Source organism: Bactrocera dorsalis, chromosome 3 (genome assembly GCF_023373825.1).
Source record: "Bactrocera dorsalis isolate Fly_Bdor chromosome 3, ASM2337382v1, whole genome shotgun sequence".
Lineage (NCBI taxonomy): Eukaryota > Metazoa > Arthropoda > Insecta > Diptera > Tephritidae > Bactrocera > Bactrocera dorsalis.
In genome coordinates, this window is record NC_064305.1 from 38382421 (window position 1) to 38399593 (window position 17173).

Below are 17173 nucleotides of genomic sequence, written 5' to 3' on the forward strand. Positions count from 1 at the left end.
GGTAGCTTAGAACCAGGGTAAGGACATAGGATACCTTTTATCTCTTTATGTCAAAGTTTAATACAACTCATAAATACAAAAATTATATTTCAAATCATAAGCATTTGTTCAAAATTCATGTTTGTAGGAATCATTTGAATATATTCGTACAATTTTAAACAGATTCTTCCTCAAAAAATTGCTAAGTATTTGGAATAGTAGAAAAGAAGTGCAACCAAATATGCAGTGAAATAGATTATAACTGGCTCGGTAATCAATCATTGAGTATGTATTATACCACCTTCATCCAAAAGACTGATGTAATAACCTTTCTAGCCGCCTTTTTCGTCTTTCCACGCCTGAGAACCGGTTCATCATATGCAGTCCACTAGAATTACTCTCGATTGGACTCCAGTGGGAAATGTTGGAGCAATGTTTCTATCACCGACGCAAAAATTCGGCTTGCGAGGTACCTACTTTGCACAGAGCTTTCGCCTCTTTAAGCTTAGCAAATATATTTTCATCGGTGGATTTCCCTGAGCTCAAATTCAACAGTATTTTCCTCCAAAAAGCAATGATTTATTAACACACGAAATGCTCTATGATCCATTTTTTTGTAAACTGACAGAAGTAGCTTCATATATTTCATTTTGTAAACTGACAGAAGTTGCTTCATATATTTCATTAACTAATAATTATAATCCAACTAATAGAAATAATATAGATGGTAGTAGTAGTATTATCTATGTATCAGCCACAGTGAAGCGTGAACGGGTCCTCTAGTTTTATACATAGATTACGAAAAATATCATTGATTTTTGAAAGTCATATGCGGTCATAAAGCATAAAAAATCTAGTGATATTCGATAATGATTTTCTTTTTATTTTATTTTATGAAAATATTTATTTAATTAATAAAAGTTCACAGTAGTGGTGATCAGCCCAAATTAAACTTTATTTTGATATAAAAATTAATGGATAGAAGAATTAATGTATTGAAGGGTAGAAATGTACCTAGTATGTATAGATACTAGCCTAAATATATCGATTATTATAATAATTAAACATTGGAATATTAAAGTTAAGAAGTTCGTAAATTGCCTGCTTATTTTTACGATTTAACATGACTAAATCGAGTTTTAGATTTTCAGGTGGAAGTGAAACATACTTAGCCTAAGCGCTTCCCGTTTAAAGCATGCAAGGATATTTTACGCTCCATTTAAATTGATATTTTTTTTTATTTACGGTCGGTTGGATTCGCGGGCCTCTTGCATTTGCTACTCTTGCTACGTGGCTAATCCGGCACTGGTGAGGATCGGGAAGGACCTCTCCGAGCCGTTCAATACCAAACAAGATTTCAGACATAGCGACTCCCTATCTTCAATCTACTACTGGAAAAAATAATTCGAGCCGCAGAGCTTAATCGAGAAGGTACAATCTTCTAAAGACGTGTACATCTGCTGGCGTACGCCAATGATATTGATATCAACTCAACAAAGTAGTGAACTAAAAATTAAGGAAAACTTACCCTGAGTATAATTATATATTTACTGATGGTACTTTAGGCGATTTCAAACTCGTTTTTTATATCGCTAGACAACGCCATAGCGTGATATTTTGTTAATAATTATTTTTTAATATCAAAATTTACTTCATTAAAAATTGGCATCACATGCAACCCGGTGAGTTGACATGAGAAAGCCGCTGGCACATCTCTTATGCCTTTGTTCAGCACTATCTAGAACTCGCCTCAAGTACTCAGGAGCTTCGTAGTTCAAAGAACTGGACGAAGTATCAAACGTAATTATCAAGTCGCTCTTAAAGTTCACAAAAACGTTGGCGTTCTGTCTGATGAAAATTTCACCTCAAACTAAACTGAACCTCTATTTGATTTACTAAGAACCATTAGGTCTATGAAGGGCATAATAGCCGGTCTAACCTAATTACAAATTTAATTTTTTTTATAATTTTTGGATTATAAATATAATGAGTTTTTTTTAGAAATCAGGGAACTCTATTCCATTTACGACTATAATTAATTGTATGAAAATATTTAACCAAAAATTTATTTCAATTTCCTCAAAATTTATTTATAGTCTTGAGACACTCCCATAAATTCGTTATTTCTTGTGAATTTCACCGCAGAGCACCTTCCAATTACCTACATACTTAGGATGAGCTAAGGTGTAATCTTAGGAGAATATTATCTTATAAGTAAGTAGATTGAGTTCTTGGGAATCGCCTAATCTCAAACTTGGTTGATGTTACAATCATTTCCACAATTTGCAGGCAAAATGCTGCCTTGTGCTTCCACACAAAACAAACAAGACTTTTCTTTCATTCCTGCATGTCTGTGCCTATTTACACAAGAATCTTGATCAGAAAATTTTCTATTTGCATTTCAAATACATATCTTTGCTGCCAAAAACAAACAGAAAGTTTTAGCACAACTGGCAAAGTTAAGTGACAAAGCAGTCTTGCAAAGCAGCAGAGTATTGTTGTTTAGTTTACATAATGTTTGTTAGGTTGCACTGAAGCGTAGCAATGGCAGCAACAACTCCAATAACTACTCAAGTGGGAAGTACATGGATTGTAAATATTTACGTTTATTTTTAATTAAGGCGAAACACTAACTCAATTACAAGCACGAGTGGTTATACGGAATCTATAAGTGTAAGCGTTTGTATGTGCATGTTTATGTGAACATAATATCAGCATAAATTTTTACACAATCTGACAGAGCGGATGATTCGGGTTTCCTTATGATTATCTTAGAAAGGGAAGTATGTATGTATGTATGTAAAAAGTGGATTATTTTTTCCCTAATTTTAATATTCGAAAAAGCCCCGCTTGAGGATAATTAAGTATATTTTAGGTTCTTATCGTCTGACCTTTCAGAAAAGCCAGTTCTGTCAAAAATACACTTAGGCAATTCACAAGCTTTGTTGTATGTCTTATGTCATATTTTAATATTCCTAAAAAAAACACGACACTTGTGAGCACCCTTAACTGTTGTATGTCATATTTTGTCATATTTCTACATTTATTGCATACTTTTGGGCGCACCACTTTTCATCCTACCGTCAGCTGCGTGTCTTCGATGAAACGACTACAAAAACTTTGAGCCGTTGGTTTCTTTTAAAAAAAAATTATTTGACTTTGTTTTGTTTTTTTAAATTTTTAAATAAAATCATTTGTAACCACATAAACTTCAAAATATTTTCATATTTCACTTATATTCAACTTAATTTATCTGAATATCGTGGTTTCCTTCCATATTAATAACGAAATTTATTAATTTCAAACACTTAAATGCCAATAATAAGAAAGTAAACAAATACAGCTGATAGTATAGCGAACTCAAGAAACATACCACGCAGTGTTGTATCAGTCATATTTTAATTTTGCATGTGAAACAACAACAGTGTTGTTATGACAGTCATAAAAAATATGACAATATGACGATATGACACCTTGTGAATACCCTAACTGTTATTCTTCCTTGTTCGCCGGTATCGATGTACAGCAAACGAAACTGACTCTGATGATTCGTAAATATTTTTTCCATAAAATACTATATGGGTTGTGTGCAATAATTGGAACCTGAAAACCTTTTCAGTGACTCACTCTGCTTCGCTATTCTTCTTTTCGTGTTAGAGTCATGTTTATTGAGAAATCTTATGAACGGATTTAATCTCCAAATAAATTATTTTAGAACAGCCATGAAACTTACTTAATCGCACGCAAGAAGAAGAATAAATGAAAAAATGTGCTCTCATTGTATCAACTCGTATTATTTATGACCGCAATTAGGTGTTAATTACCTGCAAAGAGAAAAATATAAAATGCGAAGGCATTAATATGTATATAGTAAGTGATTTGTTATTTTTTTTATTTAATTTTGTTTTAGAAAATAAGGCGTTAAAAATGTTTTCATTCTGAAACGATTATGGGGGATACTTGAGAATTATATATAGAACTGTGGTTGACTGAACTGAACTTAACTGTGCACTATGGGCCAGCGCACCATTATTTTTGGCATAAAATCAGAGAAAAGTCCTAGATCGCTAAAACTTTGCTCAAATGGTTTTCATATACATATGTATGTACATATTTCATAGACTTTTGTAAAAATGAGGGTAGTCGGAGTACTGCCACTCCTACCCCTCGTAGATATAAATTATTAAAAATTCTGTAATATGCAAACGTTTCAATAGTTTATAAAAAAGAAATTATTTTATGCAAAAATGGAGAGCTTAAAGTGCTTGGCTTTGGTTCAAAAACAGGAGATTTTAGATCTCTTATAGACATAAATTGTTTCGGACTTGCACCACAAATAGGACAAGATTGAGTAGAATTTGTTCCGGTTAATATGTTCAAAACCTTGCCATCTATCAATGTCATATTTAAATCATATGTAATGATAATTTCCGTACCATCCTCTAAACCCCATTTTAACGGCGCTAAACTAGATATTTGCAGATCTAATTTATTTTTTTCAGCTAAAATATGTTCCTTATTTTCTTTAACGTACTCAATTTTAATTGGTCTGCAAAACCGTATGGATTGAGGGATGCGGTTGAGCCAAATGATCTGATTCGAAAATGATATTAATTTAAGAGGTATAATTGAGGTTACAAAGAGGGACTGATCAAAGGACACAGTCGTGTTTTCGTTAAACATCTGTTTGAACATACTCTATCCTGTTGAACCATCGAAACCGTAGCTCAATATCAATGTAGCTTCATTTATATCAGAGAGTTGTTCAATAACTTCATTTTGTAGCAATAAAATTCTTTTGGCAGTGTGGTCTACCAGTTTTTGTAAAGGAACTTCTACGTAAGTTTCACAATTCGTTATCCCCTCTGGCCGGCAGTGAAGCTTGCATTCAATTAACTTATTGTACGCAGGGTATATGTCGCAATTACGACCTTTGTTTAGTAATCGCATGTTTACGTACTGTTGCTGCTCAAGTGATTCTCTAATAAAAACACTAAAGCTTCTTCTGCAGATAACGCAATTGGACTTTTCGTTGTAGAAACAATAATTTTCTTAATTTTTGATGATTTACGCGACTCTTTCAACACAAATCTTAAATCAGGTTCATTTGCAGATCGTGCTGCATTAGAGGCAGCGTGAACTAGTAGCATAGGGTCATTTTGTTGCTCCGAAGACACATCTGAGGCAAGTTTTCTCTTCAAGCGAGCACTCGCCTCGCCACATACTTACACAATGATTAAACAAATGCTAGCTATTCCATTTTATATAAAATACCTTGATAACTATTTTCCGTTTGTAGAAAGAAAAAAATGTTCACCCTTCACTATTAGGAACACTTGCGTTTTGAGTTATTATTCTTCATACGAATCACGAAAAACCATATGATTGAAATGTCATCTTTGAACGTACGGTAAATGAATAGGATTGCCATCTGTCCATATAAATTTCTTTTTTTAAGATTAGTATAGTGGTATGAATTATATGTATTAATTTCCTTTTTTTAACGATGCAAAAAATGGTTTTTTGCCAAAAAAAAGCGGTTCGCTGGCCCATAGTGCTGTGGTAGAGGAGTTAAATGAGAAATGGAAATACATGTGTAAGCGAAGAGATATTTTATAACATTTATTTTTTCAATTAAAAGTGGTGCAGAGTTAGACTCCAGAACCCTTTCTTTTCGTTTATAAATATATAAATATTTATTGAGTCCAACACATAGCAAGTGCCGATTCGAACGCTTTTAGATAAAACATATGTTGACATTAAACATATTTTTTAATGATTTTAGAGTCGACTCTTTTTCATGAACAGCTCTTTGTAAGAGAGTGCAGAAATAATTCCTCGCAGTCGTATATCATAGAAATGGTGGCAAACGTCAGGTTTCATGCGGGAAGATACGAGCTAATTTTAGAAACTTTATTAACAAATGTTAAAAGAGTAGAAGTCATTCTTTCTGATTCTCTAAGTATCATTTAATAAAATAGATTTACTATTGCAGTGACACAAAGTGACAGTGACCCTTAAATAATTAAAAAAATACGCAACAAAAATTGCGCCAGAACGCTGTATAACCGACTGTCGTTGGAAATGTTTGTATTTAGCAGATTCAAAGCTATTCTATTTTAAGATTACAACGAATAATTCGAGTTAAATTCATAAGTGATTTAGATCCTTACTCATAATAAAAAATAAGATTCCTTTATAACGGATGATCCAAGTAGAGGTACTTTTTCATTTTGGCCAGAAGAATCAACTTTAGTGTGGTGTGTGGCACGGTGGCATCATCGATCCATATTTCTTCAAAAATTATACCGGTGAGAACCTAGCCGTCAATGGTGCCAATTATCGCATCATAACAACCGATTATTTGATTCCTGAAATTAAAGCTCCTAATCTTGGAGACATTTGGTTTCAACAAGACGACATTGCATCAATCCATGAATTTATTGAGAGAACACTTCGGTGAGCAAATAATTGGCCACCAACATCATGTGATATTACACCGTTAGACAAACAAAACATCTCCAAAAGCTTACCACTATTTTATGCAATTCATTCTATTGAAGGAAACAACATTAACATTTTTGTAAGTCCACAATACAAAAGCATCTTCCACACATGCACAGAGCAGCTTACAAACACTGTGCCTATCCTCACCATTCAATTGTTGCTGGCTGTTGTTATTGTTTTTTACAGTGCCCCTTGTGTGCTGCCATATTGGAAATTTTAAAATTTATATAATATTGTGGCATTTGTCATTTAAATGTCAAGCGTTCACTTCGCTGCCGCATACACTGAAAATGTAGAATGTCACAAGTAACAAGAGCAACGGCAGATGTGCAAACACTTGCATTATGGTGGTAATCGAAAAAATATATGTTATTTTCAACAAATATCTTATAAGTATATAGTAACCAAAATATAATATTAAAATAAAGAAAATAGTAAGAAATTTGAAGAGCACACGGCTGTAGTTCTTTGTGTGTATGTATTGTAAATCCCTTCACACACACGACCATTCACTCACAGCAACTAAAAACACCGATTTCGCACTCCGTGCCGCAGGTATTAACGGTAACAGAAAACCTCAGTTGTTGAATTAATTGTTTCCTTTTCTGTTGTTATTTTACGATTTTATGTAGTCTTTGGTTGTTTTTGCTTATTATGTGCTATCTATTTTTTTAATCGTACACGTGCTTTCATTTGTTTCTATTATTGTGCGCATTTCATTGTTGTTAGTTGCCTTTGTTATTACAGTTGCCATTGCTGTACGTTTGTGTTGTGCATGCGTGTGTTTGTGCGTCTGTGCGCTCTTGTTTTTGTTAGCAGCTACATTTTTTTGCATACGCAGATACATTTTGGCAACAACCCTGCCAGCCACAACTAACCATTTTTCTCAAATATTTCAATACAGCTACACATTTTTTCTCTATGCACTAACACCAACGCACATTTTCGGGTCATTTTTTGTTTACCTAAATGCCATGAAAAAAAGTTTCTTTCATTTCTTGATTTATTTGAATGAGTGCGAAGGAGAATGATAATTGTCAATAGTCCCAAAAAGGGTAATAAAAAACGAGGGAAAATTGTGAGCCATTTGCAATTCTAGCGGGAAGAAGAAAGGTAAAAGGCGCCATACACGACACACATGTGCGTTTGATCTGTATGAAATCGTTTCGCCATACACGAAATACAAATCCATTTTGCGTTCGTTCTTCACACAGTGAACATATGCGACAAGCAAGCGGAAAATTATTAGTCCGCGATCTTTCCTATTCGGCGACACGAGAGAAATGAGATTGTGTGTGCATACAGCGCCATACACGACATACATACATGGACGGAGTGTTCTCTAAGCTACCGGGGGGTCGGCAGGTCGCGGATAGCCGACCGGCCTGTAGTAGCAGATCAGTTGCGAAATAAGTTAAAACGAATAAGCAATCATCGACGATGAGCGGCAGGAGTGAAGGATGCGGCATAAAAGCTTGCAGATCCGCTGAAGCTCCTGTGACTGAGCGATGATGGTAATAAAGTGCAAAACTCTCCCCGAAGTCTGCGGAAGCAGATCCCTTTAAGAGGGCACCAAAATTGGGTAGGTCCCCGATTAAAAACCTTCGTGTTGACAAACCTTTAAGAGTGAGGTAATCATCACCAGCGTTGGGGGACACCATTCCTCTGGCAAAAGCGTGCAACGACGTAGTTTTCTAGTGATGACAACCACCACAGAGAATACACCCAAGATGCCTCGAGACGAAATACAGCCAAAGCGAAGAACACCGCCGAAGAAAAATAAAACTTGCCATAAGGAACGGTCGAACAAAATGGAAGTACCCCTGAGCTAGGAAGCAAAGTGCGACAACTCAGTCAGAAGCAAGGATAAAGAAATGGGAAAACAAGATGGCTGGATCACGGTTAAACGTAAGTACCTAAAAAAGACACTACATAACCCGCCACCCCGCCCCGATGCAATAGTTATAGAAAAAACCGGGTTCGCTATTTGCGAACAGTACAAAAATATAAGCGGCACGACATGGATCTCCGACAACACAAACAAAGCTGCCATATGGGCATGTGGAGGTTAAATGTTTCAGGGCAAACCGATATCAGAGAAATCTTTTTACACACGAGCGAAAATCTGTAAAACAAAAAAATAAAAATGTGAAATTCTGTCTACTACAAAAAACGTGATAGCAGGCGATTTTAATGCATGGGCGATGGAGTGGAGCATCTGCACAAATAGGCGTGGAGATGCTCTGCTAAAGGCCTTCTCGCCGATAGACATGGTATTACTAAATACCGAAAATCAAAATACGTTCGAGAAGAACGGTCGGGGATCGGTCATTGACATTCCCTTTGCTAGTAATTCTCTATCACGGACAACAACGTGGCAAGTGTGCGACATATACATATACACACGGTGACCATCATGCTATTATGTTCAAAATCAAACACTCGGTGCAGAATCGAAGGAATATATCCACTAAGAAAGTACAGATAAAAGGATGGAAGTTGGAAACCATGGACGTTGAACTCTTCAAACTCATGTTAGATAGTCATCTAATATTTGAGGAAGGCATAAATCGGCAGGCGGAGACCCTAGTGCTACCCTAGTCATTAAAGCATGCGACGCTTCTATGACTAGGAAGAAAAATGGCGCCCATAGAAAATAGTGATGAGCGATATTTCACTACCGGTGATTTTTTCACTGTGATTGAAAAATCGCAACTGCGATCACTTTTTATAAATAGCAGTTCGCTTCTATGAACTGCGATTGCGATCGCAGTTCGAACCTGTGATTTACGATAGCAGTTCGAACCTGTGAATTACGATCACAATAGCAAATAGCAGAAAAGTAACAACTTTCTTCAGGGTATTGTATATATCGTATGTGCTATTTTTGGTCATAGCGGTTTGAAGTTAAGAGTGTAACGTTCTTATAATTTTTAATAATGGCAGGAAATGTATCAAGGAAAAGAAGTGAAGTGTGATGTTTGAAGTGGTAGATGAAATATAATCAAAATAGAATATTTTAACTTGTTTTAATAAAATTTTTAATTTTACTTATTGTTAAAACCAAATTTGAAAGCTTGTTGTGATGAAAACAAGAATTGTAACTAATTAATTTCAGAAAAAATTGTGAAATAAAAAAGTTACGGGTTTTTAATATTTTCCCAAAGATTAGGAAACTCCCGTTAATTATATGGTCTTGAAAATATTAAAAGCGGGTATTCTAAAAAAAAATTAACAACCACACTAATGGTAATTCCTTCTACGAAATGTGTGAAACCATCATACCAACATACCAATCTAACGTTTCAAATAAAGAACCGATGAGATTTTGCAAATTTTATGCGTTTTTTTTTAAAAAAAAGTTATCAAGCTCTTAAAAAATCACCCTTTACAAATGAACTATGCAATACGCTCTAAGTGTCAGGTAGCCGAACCGCTCCAACATTTGCGAAAATGTAGTGAAAAGAAAGGCGTAAAAACTTGACTCGAGTTACAGGAACCAAAAGAGAATTTGCTGCCAATAACGACAAAAGGTTCAGTCGTTCCCACGACAGTCGGGTGTACGTAACTGGATGGGACCCGGACCCGGCCAAACACTGTCAAATCGGCAGAATCTGCCGCTACAACAACAACAACAAAAGGTCTCCGTTTGAACGTCGACTTAGTTGCGATCGCAATAGCAATATAAAATCACAGTGATTTAAAAATAGCAATCAGTGAAATCACAGTGATTTCAAAATCGCAATATCGCTCATCTCTAATAGAAAACCTGTTTACTGGTGGAATGAGCAGATCGACACACTAAGGAAGGAATGCCACAAAGCGAGGAGGAAGTGCCAAAGGAGTCGGGGACTCGCAGAGCATACGCAATTACGCGAATACTTTAAAAGAAAACGTAGCGATCTCAAAAATGCAATCAAAAAAAGTAAATCCTACTGCTTTAAAGAACTCTGCGGAAATATCGACGAAAACCCATGGGGTGATGCTTACAAGTTGGTAATGACGAAGGTGAAAGGTGGAAGAGGACAAGCACCGACGTGCCCAGCGCTACTGAAAATCGTTGTGGAAACTCTACTGAAACGGAATGGACAATAGTCACTGGAGTTAATAGAAACGACAGAGAGATTTGCCAATGCCAAAGCACTAGGTGTGGATCGTTCCTCAAATAAGGCTTTAAAGATTGCTATTAAGCACAATGCGAAACCCTTTGCTGAATTGTTTACGTGGTGCTAACAAAACGGTGTCTTCTCGAAAATCTGGAAAAAGCAGAGACTGGTCTTGTTGCTGAAGCCAAATAAACCAACAGGAGAGCTCAACTCATATCGACCACTCTGTATACTGGATACGACCGGCAAGATACTAGAGCGGATAATCTGTGCACGACTAGAGCTGCATCTAGAAAAGGAAGGAGAGAAAGGTCTGTCTGACAACCAATATGGATTCCACAAACAGAGATCCACCACTGATGCACATATAGGGTAACGGGCGGATAATCGTGTACGCGGATGATATTGCCATAACAGTAGTAGCAAAAGAACTGGGACAACTTGAGTACCTTTGCAATCAAGCGGCATTAACGATTACAGTGTGGGTCACTGCAACGAAACTTCAACTCGCTGGCCAAAAAAGTGAAGCTGTCCTGCTCACAAGCAGGGAAAAGCTCGAAGACATAAAATTAAATATTTACTGCCACAGTATAATGACCCAGAAGGCACTAAAGTACCTAGGAGTGCTTATTGACAATAGACTTAGCTACAAGACGCATATCGAAAAGGAATGTGAGAAAGCAGCACGTGTATAGAGAGTATATGACAGGCCTACAAGTCTGGGCAGGCGACTAACGGCTGAAGAACGGAAGGATGAGAGGCAAACAAGCCTTGATGAGTGGCAGAAACGATGGGATGCAGCTACGACGGGAAGATGGACCCACAGACTAATTGGAAGCATGCAAGCATGGATAAAGAGGAAACATGGAGAAACATACTTCTACCTGACGCAGTTTTTGACAGGACACAGGACGGCGTGACAAATTGTTTCTTCTGCGACAGCAGCGGAGAAAACGCGCTGCATATCTTCTTTTTTTGCCGATGGTATGAAAAGGAGAGAGAGCCAATCTACAGAAACTGACAACGGAACAAGTGACGCCGGATAACATAGTGCGGTTTATGACTGAGTCAAAACAAGTGTGGGATAGTGTGAGAGCGTGGTGTGCTATAGTTCTGAAAGAGTGGCAACGTAGTGAAATCAGAAAAATGAATGAGGAGTAGGTCTGAATGACCTGACTGACGAGCCGAATGGCTAAGCTTAGCCTCACGATGTAATGCTTAACGGCAGTTCCGTAGGGCAAGCAAACAAGCAAAGACGACATACATGTGTGCACACCGATCGTAAACAATCAAATATTTTCGCGAACATGGATCGGTATGCGCACAAGCCCATACACATGTGTCGTGTATGGCCACTTTAAGTGAACAAATTTGCATATTATAAATATATTTTAAATCAATGAATTTATGCCATTGCAGCATTAAAATAAAGTACATATAAATATTTAAAAAGGTAAGAAACATTTTGAAATACTTATAAATGCATTTAATGAATTCCTATTTCTCTCTTTAGAAATTATCAATTCATCTTTCAGCAGCAAAAGCAGAACAATTTTGATTTGTAATTTTTTTGTTAAATTTTATATATTATTGTACATATAGTAGCTATTAAATTGAATGACCAGTGTGGTTGGTCCTAACAACTCTTTTGGGTACCAGTAGGAAGGTAGTAAAAATTAAATCTGTGGCTGAGGGTGAGTTATTGTATTTGAAAATACAATATAATTTTAATTTTCCAGACTTTGATTTCCTAGACGATGTAGAAAAAGTTTCTTTAGATGTAGGAATATATGGACTTAAATTGTATGAAAGTTCCAATAGGCCATCATCCTAAATATAAAATCTACCAAGGACTCGATAGAGAAGGTCATGCAGTCCTTATTTAGTGACGAGTTGGTGAGGCTATACAACTGCGATGGAAAAGCGGGAAAAAGGCCTTAAATAAATTAAAAATAGTGGATATCACTTTCGGTATTATTAATATAGATACGTTTACCTTTTTAATATATAGCTTATTAACATATAGCTGCATTTACAAGTATGCACGAGAAGAAAATTTGAGCTGTAAGACATTTTGTTAGTTTAAACCATAATTGTTGTAAGCAGATTATACGTAATATAAGGAATTAGATCTTTTTAAATTTAATTTTAAGTTTGTTTTTATTATTATACTTATGGTATTAGTTAATAATGTTTACTATTATAATAACAATAAGTAAAATAAGAAATAATTAATGTTTTTCTTAAAATAATTTTTTATTTTGTTATAATCTTCTTTCAAGTATTTGTCTTTTATAATCTTTTTTCACTCTTTTATTTTCAAGTATTAATAATACTTTTCTTTAATAAATCTTTTTTCAGATGATAATTATTATTTTTTAATTGAATATATTGTGTAAATAACAATGTTAGCTTTAGTGTAGAAAATTACAATAATATGTATTAAAAATAATAAAATTAATAATTTAGAAACTAAAAAGTTTTGTTTGAAATTTTAAAAGTAGGAATCAAAAAATGTAACCCTGCGTCAGCCATCGATTGGGGATATTAGAGCAGGACAGATATACTTTTTCATATGACACTGCTGAATGAGCGCAACAGAGATGTATGGTCACATGTATACGTACGTGTGAGGGGAAAAGTGGTTAGAATCTCCAATCCCAATTTTTCACTACTTTACTACCTACTTTTTGACTGTTTTATTAAGCGCTAATGGCTGGCAGGGAATTTCATTGCGTATACATACATACACACACCCGCAAGCATATACAGTGAAAACTCCCATGGGCGGACACTCACCGTCAGTCAACTTTTGTCCGCCCATGAGAGGTGTCCGCTCAATGGAGTAGGTAGCTATTTTATAAATTTTTAATTTTATTATGTCCTTAATACTCACCACTTTCAGATTTAAATGCAAAACAATTCATATAACATTGTTCAAACAGGAATTTATGTATGTATTATGTACTTCAAAAATTCATATAAATTTCATGTAAATTCACATAAAGTAATATATAAAAAATATAAATATTAAATTCATTGCTTGAAAAACTGGGTAATTGTAGACTGGCTTAAGTTTTTTTGCTTTTTTAAAAGAAATTGTTTCGCAGATGGCTTTCCAAATTTTGCAACAATCCGAATGCAATAAGGTCGTCGCCAGGCCCGTAGCCAGCTTTTCATTTCGGGGGGAGGCTGAAGTCAAAACATATATAAACTTTAATTTTCTGTTTATTAAAAAAAAAACAATATAAATTCATATACATATTACTTAAATTAGTTGGTAGTTGTAACTTAAATAAGTAATATTTTTCTTTTCTTCTTGTTTGCCATATCATTAATTACTTCATCTGGATCTATTTTAATATCCCAGTGCACTGCAATAACAGCAAGTGCACTCAGCCGCTCATTGCCCATCACACTGCGTGGTAAAGTTTTTATTCTTTTTAAGGTTGAAGAAGTTCTTTCGAAGGAAGCGGTCGTCATTGGAAAAAATTGTAAGCAGGTAGTGAATATTTTTAAAATACGTTGCATCGCAATGTTGCAGTAATTTCAACACTTCTATGGTTGGCACACCACAATCGATACTCTGATTTTAATGCTGTCATTGATATTTGCTCTTCGAAGTAAATAGTTAAATTTTTTAATTCTTCGGCATTATCAATTGCAGCAAAACCTGGGAGTAGAATTTGAAATTACGAGAGTATATCCTCATTCACTAATAAACGTTCTGTCATGTTTTGAATCAGAGCATCAACGCATGGAATAAATATTGTAACTCTGAAGTGGCTTTCAGGGGTTGTGTAAGGTGGATTAGCACGAGTAGTTTGACGCGAAGTCACTTTAGGCACTACAAGATCTATGTCAAAAAGATCTTTAGACATTTGTGATGCTGTTTGGAAAATATCGTTGAAAAAACCATCCGCTGTTTCTCTTATCTGGTGCAGAGTTCTTATTAATTCTTTGGCTCGGTTCATTGCTGATACAAAATCCATAGATTTTTCTTGGAGTTGCACAGACAGTGGCAGCGTTAAACTGAACAATTGCTCACAGACGAATAGACTAAGCAAAAAATCGCTTTTCTCTACCGCTGCTAAGAAGGCTGATGCTTTAGACGAAATGGACCATGTCTTACTCGAAATTATTTCCAAACTTAGTACAATGAATTTGAAAAGCTCCACAAAGCTTATAATGCTTTCATGCCTTTCTATAAACCTTGTTTCACAAAGGCGAACAAGTCATCTTTTTTTGCTTTCAGGTGCGTGCTTCTGTATAACGTCCTGGAAAGTTGTGTTTGCATTTGAATGGTTTCTAAATAAATTTGCTATTTCACTGACAATACCAAGGCAGTTTCGTATTGAAGGTAATGACATAGTAAAGGGTGATTTTTTAAGAGCTTGATAACTTTTTAAAAAAAAAAAACGCATAAAATTTGCAAAATCTCATCGGTTCTTTATTTGAAACGTTAGATTGGTTCATGACATTTACTTTTTGAAGATAATTTCATTTAAATGTTGACCGCGGCTGCGTCTTAGGTGGTCCATTCGGAAAGTCCAATTTTGGGCAACTTTTTCGAGCATTTCGGCCGGAATAGCCCGAATTTCTTCGGAAATGTTGTCTTCCAAAGCTGGAATAGTTGCTGGCTTATTTCTGTAGACTTTAGACTTGACGTAGCCCCACAAAAAATAGTCTAAAGGCGTTAAATCGCATGATCTTGGTGGCCAACTTACGGGTCCATTTCTTGAGATGAATTGTTGTCCGAAGTTTTCCCTCAAAATGGCCATAGAATCGCGAGCTGTGTGGCATGTAGCGCCATCTTGTTGAAACCACATGTCAACCAAGTTCAGTTCTTCCATTTTTGGCAACAAAAAGTTTGTTAGCATCGAACGATAGCGATCGCCATTCACCGTAACGTTGCGTCCAACAGCATCTTTGAAAAAATACGGTCCAATGATTCCACCAGCGTACAAACCACACCAAACAGTGCATTTTTCGGGATGCATGGGCAGTTCTTGAACGGCTTCTGGTTGCTCTTCACCCCAAATGCGGCAATTTTGCTTATTTACGTAGCCATTCAACCAGAAATGAGCCTCATCGCTGAACAAAACACGCGCGCGAAACACATTTCGAACCGAACACTGATTTTGGTAATAAAATTCAATGATTTGCAAGCGTTGCTCGTTAGTAAGTCTATTCATGATGAAATGTCAAAGCATACTGAGCATCTTTCTCTTTGACACCATGTCTGAAATCCCACGTGATCTGTCAAATACTAATGCATGAAAATCCTAACCTCAAAAAAATCACCCGTTATTAGAAAGCGCAAGGTTCAATCGGTGACTAGCGCAATGAACATATCGTGCTTTTGGATACAGTTGTCTTATCCTGGTTTGCACTCCACTTAAATGCCCTGACATGTTTGCTGCTCCGTCATATCCCTGTCCAACCAACTTCGCCATATCAAGATGGAGATCTGTACAACGCTTAAGTATGACTTTTGATAAGTTTTCAGTCACCGTCTAGTGTAGTTGCGTACGACTGTTATAGGTTTGAGCTGAGTTGTGTATAAGAGTTTCAAAAGATTCAGTCAGTGATAAATCTCTTTTATTTGCGATTTATTTAAAAAATTTCCTTATTTCTCCCCTGGCAACGTGCCTGGTCGTCGCTACAAAATCTTTTTGAATTTGAAACGGCAGTCAATGCGGTTTCGTTTGAGAAAATTTAATTTCTTTCTGTAGTTTCTTCTGTGTTTCGGTAGTACTCTCATTATCAGTACTATTATCGTCAATAGTTTCTATGGTTTCGTCAATTATAACGTCTAACTCGAAGTCTGATGCATTATTATCTATTTGGACAAAGTCATCCGGATTTGAATGAGTACACTCTCCAAGGGCTTTCGATAATTCAAAAATCGAAGCCAGCGTTGATAACGGCAAGTCATCTTCGGGATCGAATTCAGGAGCCAGATTTCTATTTTTGTCAAATCCTGCTTTTTAGAAGCAATTTTTTACGGTTTGCGGTTGAACATTTGCCCAGGCTTCTTTTATGAAATGTATTGCCTCTAAAGCGTTTATATTTTTTTTTTTGGCGAACCATTCTCTATGCTTACCAAAATATTTTTAACCTGAGAGTTTCGGTAGTGAATTTTAAAATTTTGAATAATTCCTTGATCCAAAGGCTGGCAAACTGATGTGGTGTTACTAGGCAGAAATAGTATTTTAACATTTTTCAAACTTATATCTCGAGGGTGGGATGCTGCGTTGTCTAAAAACAAAAGTACTTTTCTGTTTTCCAACTCCATTTTTTTATCGAGTTCTTTCAACCACTGTGTCATCAGCAAATAACCACATAATCTGTAAACAAGGGCCTAGGTTGGACAACTTTGGTTATTTTGTCATACCGCATTTTGTTGTTGTTCACTTAATCACATAACCACATAACCCGATAACCACCTTATCGTGAACAGCCTAATTACATTGAATTCGGGGAGTCCCCTTTTTTCATTTGTTATAATCTGTTATTTATACATACGCCATACACACATTCTCATATTTTGTCCGCTTACGAGGGTTCGCGTCCGCCCA

General features: G+C 35.8%; 1 protein-coding gene across 2 annotated transcripts in view; it reads right to left on the reverse strand.

Annotated features, from left to right (window-relative positions):
* Positions 1-17173, reverse strand: part of LOC115066614 (uncharacterized) — a 317677-nt gene that overhangs the window by 107835 nt on the left and 192669 nt on the right. The window contains exon 2 of one of the 2 annotated variants that reach the window (XM_049452081.1): positions 3713-3803. The exons of the other annotated variant lie outside the window; for it this stretch is intronic. Within the exon in view, the coding sequence (XP_049308038.1) occupies positions 3713-3758 (46 nt within the window). The 5' untranslated portion in view covers positions 3759-3803. The remainder of the gene's footprint in view (positions 1-3712; positions 3804-17173) is intronic. 2 annotated transcript variants of the gene reach the window in all.